We start from the raw sequence: 23,256 nt of genomic DNA, 5'->3' as shown, positions 1-23,256 counted from the left end.
GATTGTCTGGCACAGGGTAGGCCATGAAGAAATATCCGCTGGATGAGTAAATGAGTAGTTCTCATCATTACTTCAAAGCAGCTTTGAATAATAACAGAAGAATGATGTTTATATCTTCAGTTGGTTTTAAAAGCAGTATTAAGCTTCGCTGCTGTGTTGCCTGGCAACCAACTTAATTGAAACTACAGAAGTCAGTTTGGCTGGAATGGTGACATTCACTTAAAAGAAACACAAAGCGTAGCTATACTATCTCTCCCTCCACCTCCCCTCTTCTGGGGCTCCGGGTAGCCACAGGAGACACAGGAGGCCTGGGAACCGCCCAGTATAGTGCCCATTACCTCCTCAGGTAATGGATTTTAGCTGTTCTCTTGTTCCTTACTTGTTGGTTCTTCAACCCTATCAAAATCTGAATCTCCCAAAATTAACCTCACTGAAAATCCAATGGAGGTACATGGAGACAAAAAACATAAAAAGTGAACTAAAGTTGTGTTCTGTTAATTTTATCACTTAGAAATGCTCTAAGGGCAGATCCTAGGTATTTCTCTAAAATTTTTTCTGAAAGTATAAAAGCCCAAATCCAAACCTGACTTTATGGACTCTGACTTTACCATATGAAACACACCTTATCATTTACTTGTTTTTTGGGGAGGAGAGAGGCATCAACAAATATAGGTGAATTGATCATTATGATGGATTTTATTGGGATAATGGGAAAATTTAAGTATATTAAATTTAGATCTATTAGATAACAGCACTATATATCAGTGTTGAACTTCTCAAATGTAAAATTTGTCAAATGCTATTACCAACATTCTAACATGATTCACTCAGAATCTCTCATCCTCAAGGCCCCTCTCCTCAGCTGATGGGAAATGAGGACTTCTGTCTTCAATTCAGCCAAGAATGGCAAAACTTACATAGGTAACTCCTGAAAGGGCTTAAAATGAGGCCGAGATTAAAACAAACAAACAATCAATCAAACAAACAAACAAACAAAACCAGGCCAGGTTAATTTGCTATACATTTTATCTATGTGTAATCACTTACTATATAAGCTACTAAGAACATTTTTTCAGTATGTTTTCATTGTCATGAAAACAGTAAATAAGGAGACAAAAAGAGACAATTATTATAAAATTTTCCAATGTGATCAAGCTTTAAGAACTCCAAAATATATGCATTTTTTTTTCCAGGAAAAGTAATTTTGAGGTGCTATGAGCATTAAATATGGGAAATAATGAACATTAAAAATGGGAAAACCAAGAGGTGAAGCATGAATAGTGAAAATTACTCCACATGTAGTCCTTACAGTTCTGGTTTTTAGCCTTACTGCTGGGTCTTCCCAGCGTGGTGCCCTAGGAAATTTTCTGACAAACTTCTCTTTTCCCACCATCTAGGGTCCCATACTGTGTCTACCCTCATGTGACTCCTGGTAAGTGTCCTCATCTGAAAGTTCCCTGAGACATCCACATTCAACAGCCTATTCCACAGCTGCTACCTGACAAGATCTCAAGACTGAAAAGATGGGTGGGAAAGTTCTCAAGACTGAAAAGATGGGCGGGAAAGTTCTCAAGACTGTAAAGTTCCTGCTCAGAGAGCTTTCTACCCAGGGCAGAGCCAGGTCTGACACACAGAAGCTTCATTCTTTGCTTTAGTTTTTCCTTATATCCCTTCTTTCATTTTTACCTTGTTCTACCACTTTTTCCTTCAAAGTTTAAAAATGGGGATCAACTGTGTCTTATCTACTTGTGGTAGTATGCACCTGTAGTTCCCATCTACTTGGGAGGCTGACATAGAGGATCACTTGAGCCCAGGAGTTGGAGGCCAGCCAGGGCAGCATGGCGAGACCCCATCTCAAAAACACAACTAGCAGAACTCACTTGGAAAGGCCTTGAAAGCCAGAAAGCAAAAAGGCATGATTCCAATTTAGTATTTCTGGTTCTCAAATATAGACTCAAGTTGATTTGAAAATGTCACTCAAATATCTTACTGTTATTATCGCTAGTGAGAACTGTTGAATGTGGATGTCTTAGCAAGCTTTCAGATGAGGACAATGCCAGAAGTCACATTAGGGCAGGCACATAATAATGCCTTAGCAGACTGGTAAAAACTAAACAAGCAACAGAAAACGAACAGCAAAATCTGTCCTCTACATGTGAGTTAAATTTAAAGCCACTTTGTAAAACCAGGCTCTCCCCACTCACCACACCTCCCTGCTCTTCTTTAAGACATTCTTCAAGTCCTCAATAGGACTCTGAGGAGTTTGAATAGCAGTATTCTGTCACATCCCTGAATGCCTCCTCTGTCCCTTCACCACTATCATCATCATTGGTGTCACCACAACTATCATTACAATGATTACTATCACTATGGTTACCACTGCCATCACCACTACTACTACCGCCACCATTACCATTACTGCCATCAAAATACTATCACAATCACACATTACGAAGAATGGTTCCCAGTGCTTTTAACTTCTATGTTCACTAATGCTTACTGACAACACAAATCCCTTGCTACCTGGTGGTCAGGGACAGGCTAAATGTTATTACTGTTTTCAGCTCTTGAGGACCCAAGAAACCTCCCATTCAACTCTACTCACTGTGTACAAAAAAAATCGCAGGGAGAAAGTACTTTGCAATTAGAATTCTGTGGTTGAAGAGACTTCCAAGCATCTCATTCAACTGCTGGAAGCACAAGGGATTACTAAACGCAGACCAGAGTAAAAGGATTACTGGAAACAGTAATGAAACTTCTAAAAGAAATCAGCTTGTTGCCTTGTGTTTTCCTTGAAAATGGCTGGAAATGAGATTGCTTTCTTAAGGTTAAGGAGTTGGGAGTCGAACTGCTGAGCTGGACCCTCCAGGGGCCATCTTATCCCACCCAGCTATAGCCAGGAGCCAGGGCGAGTTCTGCTCCGCACTGGAAATTCAGGTTGACTCAGAAGAGGTCAGCTGCTTCTTGTTCAGGGCTTGTTCCGCCTCTCCTGCTCTACCAGGAAATACCCACAGTAGGTGCTCCTCACCTCCCACGGGATGTCCCCTGGCGCAGAGTGGACCCTGTGATGTCCTAGCTCCTAGGGCTCCAGCTCCAACATGTGAGCAGGTCCAGTTGGAGCCTCCTGTAGAGCTGCCAGGGCACTCTGGCCCAGGTAGGTCCAGGTGACGCCCCTTCCATTCACTCCAGGAGGAGACCAACGGGTGGGGCACCGACAGTGGGCTCTTCACACTTTGATCATCTAACTGAAACTGCACTAAATCTACTTCCTTCCTCTTCAAATTCTCTCAACCATCACAAATATTTTCACTTCAGGATCCAGTACCAATTAGCACCACAGCCTCTTCTGTGTTTTGAAAGCAGGCCAAAAGAGCAGCAGCATACTGTCTCCTGGCTGCACGTCTGTGAACTGTCACCCCACTGCTCTGCCTTTCCTTTTCATCCCTTTTTTCTCTTCCTCACATCCTCTCAAACGTTTTACATACCAACACCAGCTGTGATATTCTCAATGAGCCCATATGGAAACTGGCAAGTGTTCAACTTCCTAATTACTTTTCTGCCTTATCTAAAAAGGATCTAAGTAGCAAACACTGCTGAATATTAATCAAACCTTCTGTTTAATAAATGTACAAAGCATCCACCAAAACAATGTTTTGTTTCTGCCTAGGAAAAAGTTTTTTGTTTTTTTTTTAAAAAAAAGCTCTTGAGTGTTTCAAGTTGGAGTTATCACTTGCAAAATGTAATCTTAAGAGAAAATAACATGGGGCTAGGGTTGTGGCTCAGTGACAGAGCACTTGTCTCTCATAAATAAGCACTTGTCTCTCAGCACCACATAAAAATAAATAAAGATATTGTGTCCATGTATAACTAAAAAAAATTTTTTTAAAAAAGAGAAAATAAGATGATAAAGTGATAAAGTGGCATTCTTTGGAATCCTGGCAGTGTAAATCACTACATGTGTATATGCCAACACTCATCCAACCAGGTCAATTGGCCAAATGAACTTCCCCTCACAATCAAAATATGAATTCAAACACCAACTTTCCCCTGGATTATTCTGTGAGAAGACTAACATTATATTTGCCAGAAACAGACTTTATTCAAAGAGAACCCAGTTCAGAAATGGGAGATGGCCTGGCCCACTGGTCTGGCAGAAGCTCTTCCACTACAGGCAACACCTGGCTGTGTCTCTGGCTACTGTCAGTGACAGGCTGTACCTTGCCCATGGTCAGAGCTAGCACCACTCCAGTCCACCCGTGCCACTCTGAGTCCTGAAGCCAGGCCAGCCTTCCTGTGACTGAAATACTTATAGGCTGCCTCCTCCTCCTCCTTTATGGCTCTTGGTGGGCTACCCCAGCCCTTGGAAGACATTTGTCACCCCTTGCCACACAGGCTCCTCTGGGAACAACTGCTTAAGAGCCTATTTTCTACAAGTGGCCCATGGGATATTTATTACTAATGGGAACAGGCTTGGTCCCGGAAACCTCTTTTGAATTGGTAGTCCATTACATAAAGTCTGTTTTTGCCTTAAGCTTCAGTGAGTTTCACTGCAACATCAGATTATTAAATCTTATATGTATCCAGGACTTATTTACCTGCAGTACCGGAGATGGAACATGCAAGGCAAGTGGTCTATCTTAGAGCCACGCCCCAAGCTGCTGAGAGCCATTGCCAAGTAGGAATGACGCATCAAAATTTCTTTGCCATCGTACCCCATGTTGCTTAGAGGAAGGACTCGTGGAAATGGACATTTGATGTGACATTGCATGTATGTTTGAGAAAGGTGACCCTGCTCAAGGACCAGGGTGGATCCGGGTTTAAGGAGGATCCTACTGGATTAGGGCAGATCAGGCTTTAGGGAGTATCCCGCTCCTTGGGTTTAGGGTGTTCCCGGTTTAGAACAATCTGGGTTTAGGGCGGTTCCAGGTTTAAGGTTATTCCTGCTGGGAATAGGGCATATCCTGCGCCTGAGTTCCCGTTGAGTTCTCCTGGAATTCAGAAAGTATTTGGGATTCTAAACCTGGTGGAGTACGTGAATTTTGCAGCAGAACGTGAATTTCCCCAGAACGTGTTTCTAGAAGGCCGGTGTGAGTTCGGGAATAAAGAGTTGCTGTTTGAATCTACAAAGCTGTGAGTGGCTCGTGATTCTGTGCCCAGCCAGACTGCGGCACCAAGCCTCAAGGACTTATTCTTACATGCAAGTATTAGGATCTTGTTTATCTTGTTTACAAAATGGGATGCTGATTTTAACAAAGCTGCAAAACCAATCAAGCCTCTCTGTGACATCCAAGGTCAACAGTGACAACACAACGCTGACACTATGCCGACAGAGGGGAACCTGAACCTGAACTCTGGCAGGAAATGGAGGAAGTCTAAAAGTGATATACCACTTTTGGGGACCTGTCTGGGGACCCAGAATATGCTTAATTGGTTCTCAACTCAGGCTGTTTTCATCATCATGGTTAAAGCAAGATGTTGGTTTTCACTGGAAAACCAAAACTACCTACACTTGTAACTGCTCCAAAGAAGCAACAGTCAATTCCATTTCTGTCCCTACAGCCTTGCAGCACAACTCAACTGGCCCATCACTGGTCATGCCATGGGGCACAGAGCCACAAGCCTTGGGTGGAACAAGGGGCCATGCCCCCAGGTGTCTGCAGGATGTGTTCCCATATTTGCAACAGCCTGGGTCAAGATGCAGCCACATGAAATGCTGATAAATCCTGCCCAATGGCCCACTACAGAGGTTGTTCCTATTTATTGGCCAACCCACAGAACATCGAGCCACTCTTCCTCCATACTCTCTAGTTGCCTGAGGTGGTTCTGGGGTCTGGAGGGTGTTAAAAATGAGTTACCGTGTGATAGGCACTTGAATCAGCAAATGGTAAGCACCCTTTCAATAGTAATACTGCTATTATCCTAACAGAGGAATAGGAACCAGATTTTAAAGTTTTAACAATTGGGTAAGTGAAAAGTGGTATATCACGGGGTTCTCATTTTCTTTTCTCCCTGATCATAAGTAACACTTTCAATACGTCTAGGTCCCATGTATGATTCCATGATCTTCCAGTTCAAATTTTTTGCCCAATTTCTATTGGGCTGTTTCTTTCCTTGCTGATTTGTACACCCCCTTGGTTTTTCTGAGCTATTTACCCTTTACTATAAATACATTATAAGCATTTCCTCTTAGGTTTTATTTATCACCTTGTATAAAGTTTTAAATTATTATACACTCAAATTTGTCAACTTTTCTCTCCATAGCTTATGGTTGAAAGAAACTTTCCTAATAATATCTGGAAAATACTCTCCTACATCATCTTTGGTGGTTCTTGTATTGTTTTGCCTATGGCTTTCTAGCATCCAACAGAGATATGATTCATCATGTTCACAATGACCACACTGACCACTGTCTGATCCCTGCTTCTATATGCACTCCCTGTCTTTACACTGTATCTCATCAATCTATTTGTTTATCCTGCCCAGCAACACATCAAGATTACAAAAGGATTACAGCTCTGACCGCTTTTTTTTTTTTTTTTTTTTTTTTTGGTACTGGGGATTGAACCCAGGGGCACTTAATAACTGAGCCACATCCAAAGCCCCTTTTTGCATTTTATTTAGAGACAGGGTCTTGTTAAATTGCTGAGGGCCTTACAAAGTTGCTGAGGCTGGCTTTGAACTAGTGATTTTCCTGTCTCAACCTCCTGAGCTGCTAAGATTATAGGCATAGTCCACCATGCCTGGCTGATAGCTATTTTCTTTTTCAAAATGTCTTGGTATTCTGTTCATGAACATTTGCCCTTCTAGATGAACTTCAGAATTGGCTTATCAAGTTCCAGTAGCATCTTGTTGGAACAGCTCTGAATTACCACAATAAATTTTTGAACTGGTTTTTTGTTTCTACTTAGTAACACTAATGGCCAGCTTGCTCAGTCTACAGCCTCCTTGCAGCCTGCTCACATCTGGCCCTCAAGACACACTGACCCTCTGCAGGCCTATGCCTCTGGATGCGGGCTGCTCTCTTTTACTTGCTCTGCAAAGCATAGCTATCTCAAGCTCAGCTCCTGTCACTTCTACCTGTAGAAAGCCTTCCTTGGCAGTCCTCCTCAGCAGTCTGGGTTGTTGCCCTTTTCACATGTGCATGGCAACCTACACTGATATCTGTTACAACATCCCAACATACTTTTTCACGAATCAAGGGTCCCCAATGCAGAGTATCTACATTCCGTGGGCATTCAACAAATGTTTTTGTTCAATCAATCAGGGCTTGATGAAACTCAAGCTCTGAAAGATCAGTATTTCCTGCCCTCCTCAGAGGTGTGCATACTCAGTGTGACAATGCAGTCTCAATGCTCTGCTAGAACAAGAAATGCAAAGAGATGGTGAGAAAGTACAGGACTGGTGCACTACTTTGTCTAAGAAATGACAAAACTTGGGGTTGCAATTTTTTCTGTATATACAAGCTTGACAAATTAATGTAAAACATCAGATGGATCATAATAGAACTTTGGAAGAGCCAGACCAACCTACCAACATAAATTCCATTAGGAAGTACAAGGTATATAAAGAATGATTAAATAAAAATTGTTAGGTGAATATATTAACAGTATATATATTTTTTTTCTATACTCAAAAGGTCCCAAACCCCTATACTTTCAAATTTTTAAGACTTTCCCACTTCTACATCTGTGTGGTTTAATTTTACCCCCAAATTCTGTTTACCTAATTGGACATGTAAGTTTCCTATCAACACAATAGGAACTGCAGCAATCCACCTCCAACTGGAAGAGGCAGCAAATGGCCAGACACTTTTATGTGAGGAGATCAGGAAGCCCCTCTGGGCTTCTAGCAACATTTAAAAACTATGATAAAGGTGACCTGAACTCCATCAATTCCTTCCAGAGGATATTCTACCTTCTCTGACTTTCCAAAGAACACTAAAACTTGAGAGAGAAAAGATTTCACATACAGACCCACTTGGGGAAAACATAGCAATGGATAAACTAGGTTGCTTTTCTTCTCATTAGGAGTGGTATGCTGTTGAAATTCCTCAGCATTAGTCACTCACCCTGCCTGCCTGCCTTGCTCTTAGTTCTGCTGACCTGGCATTCATACTTTGTTTAATGTAACCTTAGAGTTAGAGGAACATACTTACGAAAGAAACTCTTGTCATTTCAATGCAGGAATGAGAACCTGCTTACAAAAATATCATGAAGATAATTTCAAAAAAATTACAAGAGCTTTTATTTTAAGCAGTACCTAAAAAAAATCTTCACTGCAACTGGCTATGCTTCTGGAAAGTACTCATACAATTTCACCTGGATTTGAAGTCATTAAGTGACTTGTACCATGAAAAGGAAAGTTTATAGAATATTCAACTCTAGGGAGAACAGCTGAAATTCCAAAGTACCATGTGAGAAAGCTTTACTGCACTGTTTTACTTTTTCTTTTTACTACAGTATTTTAGGATGTAGTCACTTCCAAGATGGTATGTGCTTGCTTCACATCTCAAAGTTTCACTAGTCCCAAGTCTCAGCTGCATTTACTGAATACCTCAATAGGCAAGGCCCTACATGGAGTATGAGATGCATACCTCATCTTAAAATCCTGCCAAGTAGGAATCTCTTCACTGGGTGGATGAAGGGTTCAGAGAGTAAAAGTGACACAGAGGAAGTGCTTGGTCTCTTAACACTCTGCATGCTCCTTCCATGCACACCAACATGCTGCTACAATCTCCAGGATGAGCCCACAATGCAATGGCAACCCAGCAATACCTACCACAGACCTCAAATAAGCTCTCCAGAATAGTGTTTGAGTCATAACTTAAAGGAAAGGGACCTTAGAGAGTAGAGGTCACAAGAGACGCAGACCTTTCCTAAGAGACATGAAGTACTAGTAGGGGGCATCACCAGTACTAGCTTCTAGTTCTTACCCACAGTTCAGAGCCTTTTCTCTCTGCTAAGCTAGTCACACAAAGGAAAGTTCAGATACTTTTCTTTACAGCGTCTTTTTGATTTAATGGAAAGGTGAGACTAATGAATTAATCAGCAAAAGATACAGATTATACAGTATGGTGAGCCACGAAGGCCAGAGACTTAAGAAGCTGGGCAGTGAACTTTATCAGGGGGAAGATGTGCCAGCACCAACCCCCTGCACTGCCCACAAACAGTCTGCTTAGGACAGAAAGTGGGCATGGAAAAGAGGAGGGAAGGGCTGATCAGACAAGCTGCAAGGGCAGGAAAACAGAGTTTGTGCATCAGGAAGAGGCAGAGTGCTGAGGGAATGTCTCAAATCAATGAAAGGTGAACTGTGGGGAAGATTTACATGCTGACACCAGAGAGTGTGGGGACGAGAGATGGTGTAAAAAGGAATACTTTTGTTTAGACCAAGAATCACTTTATTTTATCCACAAAAAGGGTCTATGTTCTCAAATCTTTATTTATTCATTTTTTGTGATGCTGGGAACACAGGGCCTTGTCTTATGCATCCTATGCAAGCCCTATACCAAAGAGTTATACCTCCAGCCATGTATGTGTATATGTATGTGAGTATATATGTGTGTGGAAATTATATATATATATATATATAAATTAGTGTGTGTATATATATTAAAAGGACTATAAACTAGAAATGTTTTCTTGGATAAAGTTATTATGTTTAGAAAAAAAATCTGTTTTATAATTCTTCATTTTCTTCTTTTTTTGTGATGCTGGGGATGGAACCCAGTGACTTATACATGCCAGACAAGTGCTCTTCAGTCCTGAAGAAGTTTATTAGAGAATATTATTTTTGCACCAAAATTTTATGGAATTAATCCTTGATAATGCTCTACCTTTTATGTAAGAGGTACCAGGAACATCCTGCACCAATAGCATCTGAGGAAAAGGAACCTGATGCAAAATAGTCAAGTAAGCGCATCCAAGTGAGGTGCAGGGAAAGGCTATTACATTTCTTGTTCAGTTTTTCACACTAAACACCTTAACTCACTAACCTATTTAGATCTGACTGCAGATCTTGGTTAAGATTATCCTGAAGATGGCATTTCAGTGTAGAAAGTAATTTGCATGTTTGATTTAAGTGTTTGCAGCTAAACAGATGGGACTATGATCAATGAACATACTTTTTCTTTATTGTCTTGCTTTTTGGTGACAATCATAGGTCTACCTCCCCCCTACCAGATGCTTAGCAGATAAAAGTCAAGGCTATTTGAAGAGATATGGCAGAGTTATCTTAAAATGTTCATTTCAAACATACCACAAAGTCACAGTTTTGAAAAACACTGCTAAATACTTTTAGGTTATGTTGGCATTATTCCCTATTATAAAAGGTAGCACATGAAAGAAAACAAGTATTAATATGACCTGTGACATATTTCTTTTAAACCCCAATCATGAAAGCTTATTTACTTATCTAATTACAGACCTGAATTTCACAACTATAAGCAAGCGTGTTATCTACTATAGAAGGGACATCAACTAGCACTTAAATTACTTTTTTAAAAAAGTTAAGAAAATAAAAGAGAAATATGGCAGCTGAACTTAAATACTTTGCTCTCTCCCCAAAATTCTCTAAAACTACAATAAAGAAATTTCTCAAAAGTACAAATCATAAAATGCAGAAGACTGGAGAAGGATCAGACAGGAGCTGAGACAAGGAACAGCTACATCTCGGCAGCAGGAAAGCAAAGGGACACATGGCAGTTTTTCCTAGGAGTCAAGAAAAAGCTGCCAGACAACGTGGGCAGGGAAGCAGCATGACGTAGTTGGAGCAGAACCCCGGGCCGCAGGGCTCAGGCATGTGCACACTCAGAGACAGCCTCGTTGCAAAGGAAAGGTTTTCAGTGCATAGATTTTCAGCATTGCCTTGATAGGGTCACATGGTCCTTTAGTTTCTGGTGAGAGAGCAGTTGAGCCAAAGAAGTTAATGATATCTTCAGATACAAGGAAATACCAGGATAAAGAGAAGTAAATACAAACTTTTAAATCTGATATCAATCAGTCTATCTCTATTACTAAGTATATAGTGAACATACACCAAAATATGTCTATTTTTATTTCTCAGAGCAGAGTTCTCACATAAAAAGTCTCAGGCTTGGGGCTGGAGTTGTAGCAGGGTGATACAGCACTTACCCAATGTGTGTGGGCACTGGGTTTGATCCTCAGCACCATGTAAAAATAAATAAGGGTATTTAAAAAAAAAAAAGAAAGCAGCAGCCTCAGGCTGAGGGTGTGGCTCAGTGGTGGAGTATGTATCTAGCACAAGGCCCTGGGTTCAATCCTTAGTCTGCAAAAACAAAAAACTCATACTCCCTTGCTTTTTACCTGGTTGGAGCTTGCTGGGATGCTGCTGCGACCCGGCTCCAGGGAGGGGGGGAGGGCTTGTCCCTGCAGAACCAGCAACCTGTGCTGGGCTCACACTGGTCAGAGTCCCTGTAGGTAACGGCTGGCCTCTCTTTAACAGCTGCTTCTGTTCTTGCTGGCGGAAGCGTGGAGGCACCTCTCGAGGCAGGTAACGGGATGCAGCGGGCTGCTGGCCACCGGCAGATGCACGTTTGCCATTGCTGCTGCTGGAGATAGTGCTGGTGGAAGTACTGGTACTGGTACCGGCAGGTTGGAGCTGGCTTGAACAGGTCTTAGTAGGTTCTGGCACTAAAAAGAACAAAAGGAAAAAGAACCCAAAGCTTTAATAGTATCTTCTTAAAATACAACCCAAACCAAGGAAAACAAACAAAAAATACCAGAGGAAAAAAATGACAATGCAGTGCTTTGGAAACAGAACTGGACTAAAGCCTGCAGTTGCAGTTTTGAACCCAGTTTTCCTACAAATGAACTGTCATCTTGAGATCTCGGGCTAGCTGCTCTGGGCCTTAGTGTCCCCATCTGTAAAAGGAGGGTAACAGATTAAACACAATTCTCACACTTGCTTTCAACAGAATCACCTCTAGAGGGTGTTAAAGCCCAGCAGCTTGTCCCCTACCCCTACCCACATCACAGACCTTCTGATGCAGTAGGCTGGAGGAGGGGGAGAAACTGGGCACCTGAGCTTCTGGCAAGTTCTTAGGTGATGCTGCTGCTGGCCCGTAGATGACCCTTCAAGAACCACTGCTAGTTCAGTGTGTATACAAATCACAGGATCCTCAAGGTGTCCTTGAACTTATTTTTGTTTTATTTCTAATAATAATAAGTTATTGTGCATTCTAAGCTATATGAACAATTAAAGCTGAACAGCATTGGATTTCAGCGTCAGCATTCGTGGGAATACCATCTACAGCATTGCCAGATTCACTGGAAAAGGAGACAGGTGGCTACTGTGCAAACCATGCTAATAATCACAAGCATGCCCAAGGCAAAGGTAGACTGTGTAGTGGTTCATGACCTGCATGCCCATGCCAGGCACAAAAGAACCTAAGCCCCAACAGTTGGGCCCACCTTACTCCTGAATTTCCTTCACTACTATTCAGGACATCACATTTTTCATGTTACTGTCTTTGGTTCTTTTTTAAAAACAGACCTGGGGTTAACTCAGAGGCACTCTATTACTGATCTACACACCCAGCCCTTTATTTTAAATTTCAGACAAGGTCTTGCGGAGTTGCTTAGGCTGGCTGCAAACTTGTGATCTTTCTGCTTCAGGCATGAGCTACTGCACCCTCTAAAACATCCTTGGTTGTGTGGCTGAGTAAAATAAAATCTCATGTACGAAATGAGTTTATACATAGTTCAGTGTATATCTTTAATGAACAAGTATCATAACAATATTTAAGTCCACAGTGGGGGGTCCTGAAATGTTACTGTTTTTCTTTATATTACCAGCTCCGGTTAGTCTGCAGTTTTTGTCTCACAATGTGAACTCCATGGTCGACCAGATGACTGCTACACTGCCTCTCAGTGTTCTTGAGGCCTTTGCCCGCCTTTCTGTCACTACTGCCTGGCAAGTCCTTCCTCCTGAAAGAAGTCACTGTCTGCTACTCTATGTTGATTCAGATCTCTCCAAGAAAGCTCAGCCACCAGGCAGTTCATTGCTGCTCTGAAAGCATGGTCCCTGCCTTTTGTGCTTCCCCCCAATCCTGTATGCTCCTGGGTCAACAATTCATTCAAAACCTTCCAGTCAAGCCGCTCATGCCTTTACCCACCCCTCTGCCCAGCCTCTTCCCAGGCCCCACGATAAACCTGACTTTACACTGTAGAAGCCAGATAGCTATCCAGCAAAGGCCTCCTCAAGTGCTGCCACCACGGCACATCAGTCCCGCGTGTCAACTGCCCCTTCAACTTGGAAGCTGGAGCACTTCCTCCTTCACTCACATCACTTATGCTGGGATGTGCCCTGCAGTCCGTGAGGTGTCAGTTCACTGCAGCATTTTTCTTCTTTCTTAGTGGTATATGGGATACCAGTACATCTCGTAACCAGTTAGGATCAGGAAGGCAACATGTGCTCCAGAATCCAACTCACAGCTACCTCCAGAGCAGACACAGGGAGCCAAAGCACAAGAGTGGGTCTTGGATTTACTCCTTCATAAGTTTGTATATTTTTTCCTAGCCAGAGCTTTAATATGACGGAGATGTCACCTGTGTGTGTGTGGGAGGGTGGAGGAAAGCACACTTCCTACCACTCACTGGCGGGGGGGCTGTCTGGCGACTGCAGCTGGCTCTTTCTCATCAGCACTTCAACATGCTCAAATCTAATCCCTCCAATGGCAACAACCACCACTCTTCTTAGCTCCCAATTCCCCTCCAGTGACTTCTCAATTTCTCTGACTCCTACCATCAACCTTCCTGGAGTGTGAGAGTGCGGCCTCTTCCAGATTCCTCACTTGCTATTCTCCCTTCATCCATCTCCTCATGGAAACCTTATCATGCACGACCAAATTATTTCTAATGCCCAATCCAGTGCTGTTCTGATCAACATCATCCTTTCTGACCTCTGTCTCTGGGAGACTTCCTGTGCTCAGCAGCTCTCTCCTGCTCCCTTAGCAGACTTCCTTCTTGCCTGTGCTTGAGATTTTGATGCAGACACCTTATTCTTTTAATCATTAATTTTTTTTTAATTTGTTCTTTTTAGCTATACTTGACAGTAGAGTGTATTTTGACATATTATACCCACATGGAGTATAACATTCTAATAAGGATCCCATTCTTGTGGCTGAACACGATGTGGAGTTTCACTGGTCATATGTTCATATACAAACATAGGAAAGCTGTGTCTGATTCATTCTACTGTCTTTCCTAATCCTGTCCCCACTCTCTTCCCATCACTTCCCTTTGTCTAATTAAATGAACTTCTATTCTCTCTCCCCTACTTATCATAGTTAGCATGTGCATATCAGAAAGAACATTCTGCCCATTTTTTTGGGGGGGATTGGCTTATTTCACTTAGCATGATAATCTCCAGTTCCATCTATTTCCTGGCAAAAGTCATAAAGTCATTCTTTTTTATGGTTAAATAATATTCTATTGTGTAGATATACAACATTTTCTTTATTTGCGCATCTGTTGAAGGACACCTGGGTTGGTTCCATAGCTTAGCTATTGTGAACTGAGCTGCTATAAACATTGAGGTGGCTTCATGTAGGCACTCTTTATACTGACACACTCATCCTGGTCATCTCACCTACTCCCATGGCTTTATTAGCGATCTTATGACTGTGCTTGGAGCCCCAGATGGTGACCAGAGACTTGCATCTGCATTTCTTACAGGCATCTCAAAATCAAGATGTCCCCAACATTATGCAGCTTTCTCTCCTTGCCCTTCTGAGTCTTTCAATCTCTCCTAGAGATTTGCTACAAAATTCAAAGTAAGCAGTAGAAGAAGAGGAGGAGGAAGAAGGCGGGAATAAGGAAGAGAACTACTATGATGCTGCAGAAAGTTCCATGCACCCAGTCTCTCTTTTATAAAAGCAACTGACACTGGTTGGCCAGTCACTACCATCATTAATGTCTGTCCACTTGTTAACTTACTTGTTAAAAGATTAGAAGAGGGGCTGGGGATGTGGCTCAAGCGGTAACGTGCTCACCTGGCATGCACGGGGCGCTGGGTTCGATCCTCAGCACCACAAAAAAATAAAATAAAAAGATGTTGTGTCCACCAAAAACTAAAAAAAAAAAAAAAAAAAAAAAAATTAAAAAATTTTCTCTCTCTCAAAAAAAAAAAAAAAAAAAAGATTAGAAGAAAACATCATCTTCTGAGAAGTATCTCTTCAGGTCCTTGGCCCATTTATTGAACCAACCCAGAAAACTGGCAAGGACTCCAAAGCAAAGAATTCATGCTAATAGGAACTTCAGAATTGTCTCACCTCTCCATTACCTGTACCCAAGAACAGAAGGGACCGAGTCAAAGGAACACAGCTGACATGTCAGGACCAGATGTCACTGCTCTGACCACAGCCCAGAGCTCTCCCAGGACACTGTTGCTATCTTTTTGTCAGCAGTTCTAGGGATTGAACCAAGGCCTCACACGTTAGGCAAGAGCCCTATAACTGAGCTACATCCCCAGCCTGCTGCTATTTTAAAAAAAGATCAAAGGGCAAATTCGGAGCTATTTTCCATCAAATCTATTAGAAGAAAAAAAAAATTCATGCTGTAGTAATGAAGGCGTAAACGATCATCAGCCAGTCACTTTTTTCAAACTAAACCACCAGATTCTAAAATGTTTGTGTGTGGAATGTTTGGCTCAACTGTTACTTGTTGTATTATGCCGAGGCCTCACTTAAAAAAAAATTACTATTTATTCATCTATTGAAAGGCATCTAGGTTGGTTCCACAGTTTAGCTATTGTGAATTGTGCTGCAGTGAACATTGATGTGGCTGTGTCCCTGTAGTATGCTGTTTTTAAGTCCTCTGGGTATAGACCGGGGAGAGGGATAGCTGGATCAAATGGTGGTTCCATTCTCAATTTTCCAAGAAATCGCCATACTGCTTTCCATATTGACTGCACCAATTTGCAGTTCCACCAGCAGTGTATGAGTGTGCCTTTCCCCCACATCTTCACCAACACTGACTGCTGTTTATATGCAATAATAGCTGCCATTATGACTGGAGTGAGATGAACTCTTAGAGTGGTTTTGATTTGCATTCTCTAATTGCTAGTGATGATGAACATTTTTTCATGCATTAGTTGACTGATTGTACATCATCTTCTGAGAAGTGACTCTTCAGGTCCTTGGCCCATTTATTGAACCAATCCAGAAGCCCTTCAGCAGATGAATGGATAAAAAAAAAAATGTGCCATATATACATAATGGAATATTACTCAGCAGTAAAAGAGAATAAAATCATGGCATTTGAAGGTAATGGATGAAGTTAGAGAAGATAATGCTAAGTGAAGTTAGCCAGTCCCAAAAAACCAAATGCCAAATGTTTTCTTTGATATAAGGAGGCCGATTCAGAGTGGGATAGGGAGCGGGAGCATGGGAGGAATAGACAAACTTTAGATAGGGCAGAGGGGTGAGAGGGGAAGGGAGGGAACATGGGGTTATCAATGATGTGGAATGTGATGATCATTATTATCCAAAGTACAGGTATGAAGACACGAATTGGTGGGAATATATTATGTATACAACCAGAGTTATGAAAAATTGTGCTCTAATGGGTAATAAGAATTGTAATGCATTCTGCTGTCACATATAAATTTTAAAAAAATTTAATTTATTTATCTAATTATTTAATTACTTATTTTTTATTTGTTCTGATTAGTTATCCATAACTGATTAGTTAGCCTCATTTTAAGAGCCCAAGCATTCTAAGCCAGTCTTCCCTTTCCTCCTTGAACAACTGTTTTCTAGGCAGGGCGGGGCTGGCAGGTAAACTAAGAATGCTTCTTACATTTTCAGAGGGTGTGTAAAGGGAATAAAAGCAAAGACTATGTAACAAATATGGCCTAAAAATTCTAAAATGTTCACTATCTGGCTCTTTTCAGAAAAAGTTTGTGAATATTGGTGTAGGGTATAGAAACTACTTGGAGAAAAACCTTAGTAATGTATGCCGAAGTCTTATGTGTTTTTATTTTTAAAAATATATGGGCACAGTGGTGCACACCTGTAATCCCAGCTACTTGGGAGCCTGAGGTAAGAGGACTGCAAGCTTGAGGTCAGCCTTGGCAACTTTGTGATCCTGTTTCCAAATAAAAAATTAAAACATAAAAAGGACTGGGGATATAGCTCAGTGGTAGAGGTCCCTGGGTCCAATCCTCAAGATCAATAAATAAATATGAAAAAATAAGTGTCAGCTCCATGTCCCCTCTGCACTCGTGAGGATGTTCTTAACAATCGCTAAATGAAAAGAGGAGGAGGCAACCCTCTTCATCAAGAACACACAAGAGCCACTGAGTTTGGCCATGTTAGGTCTTCTCCTAGAAACCCAGGTGCTTTACTCCATCCCAGCACTGAGTCTCATGCACAAGGGAATGCCTTCATCTCAGACAGGTCTGCCCACCCCTTCCTATGTCCTTCAAAGACTCCTTTTGCTTCGCTGGCCCTGCCACCTTTGTTCTCGTCCCTGCCTGGGGTGACTCAGGAGTGGGCATCCATGCTCATGGCTCTCACCCTCCTCTATGTGCCACTGAAGCCCACATACTGCCCCAGAGTTGTCTCCCTCTCTAAGTCCAGTCTCCAGGGCTGCTTAGAAGTGTCTCTCTTCAAACCACATCTATTGATACTGAACGAGAATGTCCTGGCGCTAAGCCAGGCCCATGCTGGTTGCTGTAGGAAGGTACTGAAGCATGAGCGATGGCTTCTCACCTAAATACACCAACAGTTAATTGGGAAATTAATTAATATGTACTAAAAGACACGTAGTTTTCCAAACATGGATGACTGAGTGGAAATTTTAAGACAAGGATGAAGAGGAAAGATGACCATGTGGTGGTCCTTAACCACACATGGCTACTAATAGTGCTGGATGTCCATATTGAGATGCGCTGCAAGTATGAAATACACACTGGATTTTGAAGACTTAAGACAAAAAAAAAAAAAGAAAAATATTGAATATACAAATAAATATGAAATATAAAATGTATAAAAATATTTTTCATATTGATTTAATGCTTAAATGGTGTACTGTGGATATACTGAGATAAAAACACATTTATATTAAAAGTAACTTTAGTCCCTCAGTGGCAGGGTGCATGTGCAAGGCTTAAGTGTCTTAGGCTTAATTTCCAGAACTGTAAAAAATCGCTTCACCTGTTATTTTTTAATGATGCTACTACTAGACTCACCTGGCTCACTTTTTTTTTTTTTTTGGTGAGATGGGGTCTTGTTATGTTGCTCAGGCTGGAGCTGAACTCTCCTGGGCTCAAATGATCCTCCAGCCTTAGCCTCTCAAATAGCTAGGATTAGAGGTGTGCGCCATAGCACCCAGCCTAAGAGGAATTTCTTTTCTGTTTTCTTCTTTGTGGTGCTAGGGATTAAAATCAGGACCTTGCACATGCTAAAAATGTACTCTACCACTCAGCTTCCTTTTAGGCCCTCATATTATAATTTCTGTTAGACACTGTTGCTCCAGAAATGACAGCTGGAATTTTTTTTTCTTTTGGTACTGGGGATTGAACCCATGGAAGTTCTACCACTGAGTTGCATCTCTTTTTATTTTTTTATTTTGAGACAGTCTCATTAAATTGTCCAGGCCGGCCTTCAACTCAGAATCCCTCCTGTGTCTGAGATCATAGGAGAGCGCTACCACGCCTGGCAGCAAGGTCTTCTTGAAAGAGATCAATTAAGCTACTTTCTTAGAAATATGTTACATTTAAATAATTCTGTTTTTCTAAAGGTTGCAATTGAAGCAGAGACTGAGAATACAGCAGCTGTGAGTAATCACACTGTGTAAGGTGAGAGGTTTTTTTCCCTTACAGCTCTACATGCCGCACCAAGCACTGCATATTGTCTCACAAAGAGAAGAATATCATTTGTTAAATTAACAAAAAGACCAAGGGCCCCTGGAGCACAACACAAGCCCAGTATGCTGAGTCTCCCTCACACCACCTCATAGTGTCTCCAGCTGCCCGAGTGCCAGGGCTCCAAGCTGGGAGTACAGAGGTCCTCTTGGGCCCTGAGGAAAGGGAACAGACCCCTCACACAGCAAAGCAGTGAGCAGAAACCATGAATCCTGACCTGGTTGAGCTGTACGTTTGGGGTCTCTTCTTCTTCTTCTTCTTTTTTTTTTTAATGTCTATTTTTTAGTTGGAGTTGGACACAGTACCTTTATTTTATTTATTTATTTTTATGTGGTGCTGAGGATTAAACCCAAGGGCCTCATACATGCTAGGTGAGCAGTCTACCACTGAGCCACAACCCCACCCTCTTCTGGGGGTCTCTTCTAGGTGATGAAGTTATATACCTGCTGTGATTTAAGCCAGTACTTTTCAGACCTTTGAAACTAGAAGCCACTTAACACATCTCAAATGAAAAGTGAAGCATCTCAAAATTTGGGTCTATTCTCATAATGCAGATAAATCAAATGAGTGATTTTGGATTAGACACATACTCTTTCTGGATCCAAATTTCTGAATCTATTCCTGCCCAAATAAATAAGATAACCTATAATAAAATTTAAAAACAAGAAGAAATAGGGTATTCAAGCAATCCTAATGTTTCTCTTCTTCACACAATCCTGGATCTAAAGCCATACTTCAATGTAACTATCTTTCTACACATCAGTGTTTCTATGCAGCAAAACATAGCAAAGCTGTGGGAATCAGTTTAACTTGACTGGGTTTATGGATGGTCAACAATCATTTGTTTTACTTAGTAAAAATTAGGGGGTGGGGTTGTGGCTCAGTGGTAGAGTGCTCGCCTAGCATGCACAAGGCACTGGGTTCGATCCTCAGCACCACATAAATGTAAAATAAAGATATTGTGTCCACCTAAAACTTAAAAATGAATAAATATTTAAAACAACAAAAATTAAGATCAAAACCATTTACTAACTAAAGAGTTCAAAAAAGTTTCAGAGAGCTGGAAGTTTTGTTTAGTCTGCTTTGCCTAAGTTTTTACTTTTTTTTTTTAAATGAGGGCAACACCTGCTGGTAAAAAAAAAAAAAAAAAAAGGCAGGTAGGTATTAACTCTTTAAGAATATTTTGCTTTCAGCTAAAATTTTCAGGTACATTGTCATAATAAGGCCAAATAGTCTATATTATAAACTGCTACTGATTTTCCAAAACCCCAGGTGACAGCATGGACAGGAAGTCCAGACTGTCCCTGTGGGGCTCTGGTGGACTTCATTTAGGAGCTCCTTTTCAAACTTGTACACATCACCTTTAAGAGACCACAGGAGAGGGCCTCACTGATTCCTGCCCCTCTAATAGTTACTTTGCAGCCTCCCCAGCTGCTGGTCACAGTCCAACCTTTCCCCTTACTTCTGAGCTTTATGGTGTCACTTTGATACCACGAGCAGCATCCGAGGCTCCTGACTTTTCTTCCCATGCTCAGGTATCATGCTCCTGTACATTTAGCCCAGCCTTCACTCTGGTTTCCCAACTGCTTGGCCCTGCCACAGGGAAGGCATGACTGTCTACTTATTCCATCATAAGCCCCAATGCAGTGAAGAATTCTCTTTAATCTAATGTGGACTGCCCAAATCCCTCTACTGTAATTGTCTAAAACATTATAGGATATCCTATACTCTTTGAAATTCAGATACCCCAGCTCCCTCCCTCTCTCAATCTAGGCCCTTGTCTTCTGTCTGGTTTACTGAGGTAGGTACTCATTTACTCCTTCATTCAACAAACAGCAAAACTGTACCCAGCTTCTGGGGATCGGCCTGTGAGTGCACCCTGGCAGGCTAGTTGGCTGTGCGTGCAGCTGTAAAGACCAGGCTGATGCTGCAGCAGGCACTGTGCCTGGAAGCAACAGGCAGCAGGGCTCCCGGCTCTTTTCCCAGGTCTCAGCTCCTCAGCTCCTGTTGGGGGGGTTGTTTCTGGAGACACTGCTCAGTCCTCCTCAACCCTTTCCATGATTTCATAGGCACTTCATCCCCTGTCCTCAGTCTGTTTCTGTTTTAAGTAGTTAAGTAGTAAGCAGGACACTTGAGTCTTTTCAACAACACTATGGCCTCTGGTGTGGGCAAGACATGCAAATGCTTCCTTCTGATGGAAGTAACTCAAAGGCAACTCGAGTTACAATCTCTTGGGCCACCCTTAGTTGCCTCAAGTACACTGACAGGGTAAAGCGGTGTTTTAAAAGTTGCTTTTTATAGGTAAATGCTAACCTACAGGGATGTTTTAATCCACACATTTTAGCACATCTTATTTCTAGGATCTAGATGTACTTTACATGACTGAATACATTTAACATGGTTTCCTAATTCATCCTCCAACTCCACCAGAAAGACATTTAATCAACAATATGATAAATACATTTTTTGGTTTTCATCTACAGTTCCTAGCTCATAACTCTCATAGATAGCCCTTGTTACATCCTTAGTGACTAGAACAACGAGCATATCTTTTTTTTTAAAATATATTTATATTTTTAGTTGTAGTTGAACACAATAAATTTATTTATTTATACGTGGTGCTGAGGATCCAACCCAGAGCCTGGCATGTGCTAGGTGAGTTACCACTGAGCCACAACCCTAGCTCCCCGCACACCCGCTGGCAAATCTTCTGTTAAAGTGTTTGGCCTGTTGTCCTTGGTTCCCAAAGCAGCTTAGGAACAGTTGAAGAGTGCTGAGAGTAGAAGACAATCTCCTGCTGTAGTGGCCGGGCTGCCTCTGGCCGCAGGGAGCACAACCTCTCCCTCTCTGCCTCCTTCTGTTCTCCTTCCGCCTGCTCCTTGTTCTCCTCCAGGTAGGCCACAGAAACCAGAATTCCTCTTTCCCAAGGTGGCTCACAGAAGCTAAAGAGACTTTCATCTTCTCCGCCTTTCTGTCTTAGAGCCGGTCACACAGAATTCTCTGTCCTGCCTTGTCGGATAGTAGCAGATCCCAAGACTCCCCATTTCGGAGGGGGTCCTTCCTTAGGCTCAGGAGGAAGGAATGTGAGGGGGCAAGAAGAGTCTGCACACACAGGCCTCGCTGGGTTTCCCTGCTGACCTGTTAGCCTGGTGTCCTGTCACCTTTCCACACAGTCATCAGTGCCCCAATCATGCCTGAGCCTCTACAAAACCCCAGAAGGACAGGGTTTGGGGAGCTTCTGCAGGAAGCTGAACAAGAATACATCACCTGCAGGAGGGTGGGGCGCTCAGGATCCTTCCAGACTTTATCCTGTTCACCTCAACTGGCTGCTTATTTGAACCATTTAAAATACCCAACATAAGAAACCAGTAAACTTGCTTGAGTTCTGAGAGCAGCTCCCGCAAATCAGTCAAGATTAAAGAGGGATTATGGGAGCTCCAAATTGTAACTGGTCACTGGGAAGTTCAGAAGGTCCCGACTTGTGCCTGGGTCTGAAGTGGGGCAGAGCTTTCAACCTTTGGGATCTTACATTATCCCAGAACTGAAGTGAACTGGAGGACTTGCAGCTGGTGACCACTGCAGAATTGCTTGCTTGCTTGTTGCTGTGGAAAGAAACCTCCAAAACCTTTTGGGATCATAGAAACCATTTGTGTTGAGCATATAGTAGGAGAAACTGAGTTTGTATTCATCTTTTTACACAGATAGCATCTCAGAATTTCAGAAACGAGTTTTTGTATGATACAGCAAAGAAACTTCTCTCATGCATAGGTACTACACAATGACAAAAAAATAAAAATACTAAAATATCATGCATTAGAATTGCAAGTTTGAGGCCAGCCTCAGTATCTTAATGAAGCCCTAAGCCACCTGCAAGACCCTGTCTCAAAATAAAAATATAAAAATAGGCTGGGAATGTACTCTGTGGTTGACTGTCCCTGGGTTCAGTCCCTCATTCCAAAACAAAACAGAATATATATTCAAAGATTCAGAGTTTTATTTTTTTTTAATTTTTTAAATTTTTTTTAAAGATAGAGGGGGGGGAGAGAGGGGGGGGAGGGAGGGAGAGAGGGGGGGGAGGGAGGGAGGGAGGGAGGGGGAGAGAGAGAGAGAGAGAGAGAGAGAGAGAGAGAGAGAGAATTTTAATATTTTATTTTATTTTTTTAGTTTTCGGTGGACACGACATCTTTGTATGCGGTGCTGAGGATCGAACCCGGGCCACACGCATGCCAGGCGAGTACGCTATCGCTTCAGCGACATCCCCAGCCTAAGATTCAGAGTTTTAAAAAACATTTTACATTTAAATTTGCTCAAATATATATGATTAATGTTTGCAAGTGTGACTATATGTCAGAACTATTCTCATATGCTAAA

The 23,256-nt window shown here is 42.0% G+C and overlaps 1 protein-coding gene across 10 annotated transcripts in view; it reads right to left on the bottom strand.

The window, feature by feature from the left end:
- The window catches only part of TNRC6C (trinucleotide repeat containing adaptor 6C), a 126,633-nt gene that overhangs the window by 52,677 nt on the left and 50,700 nt on the right, over window positions 1-23,256 (bottom strand). For all 10 annotated transcript variants that reach the window (XM_081271931.1, XM_081271933.1, XM_081271927.1 and 7 more), the window contains one exon: window positions 11,322-11,648. In XM_081271931.1, coding sequence (XP_081128057.1) covers window positions 11,322-11,648 — 327 coding nt within the window. The remainder of the gene's footprint in view (window positions 1-11,321; window positions 11,649-23,256) is intronic.

Source organism: Spermophilus citellus, assembly GCF_964194105.1.
Source record: "Spermophilus citellus genome assembly, chromosome: 17".
Taxonomy (NCBI): Eukaryota; Metazoa; Chordata; class Mammalia; order Rodentia; family Sciuridae; genus Spermophilus; species Spermophilus citellus.
Note: the sequence above shows the minus strand (reverse complement) of the source record. Positions and strands in the feature narration are given on the sequence as shown.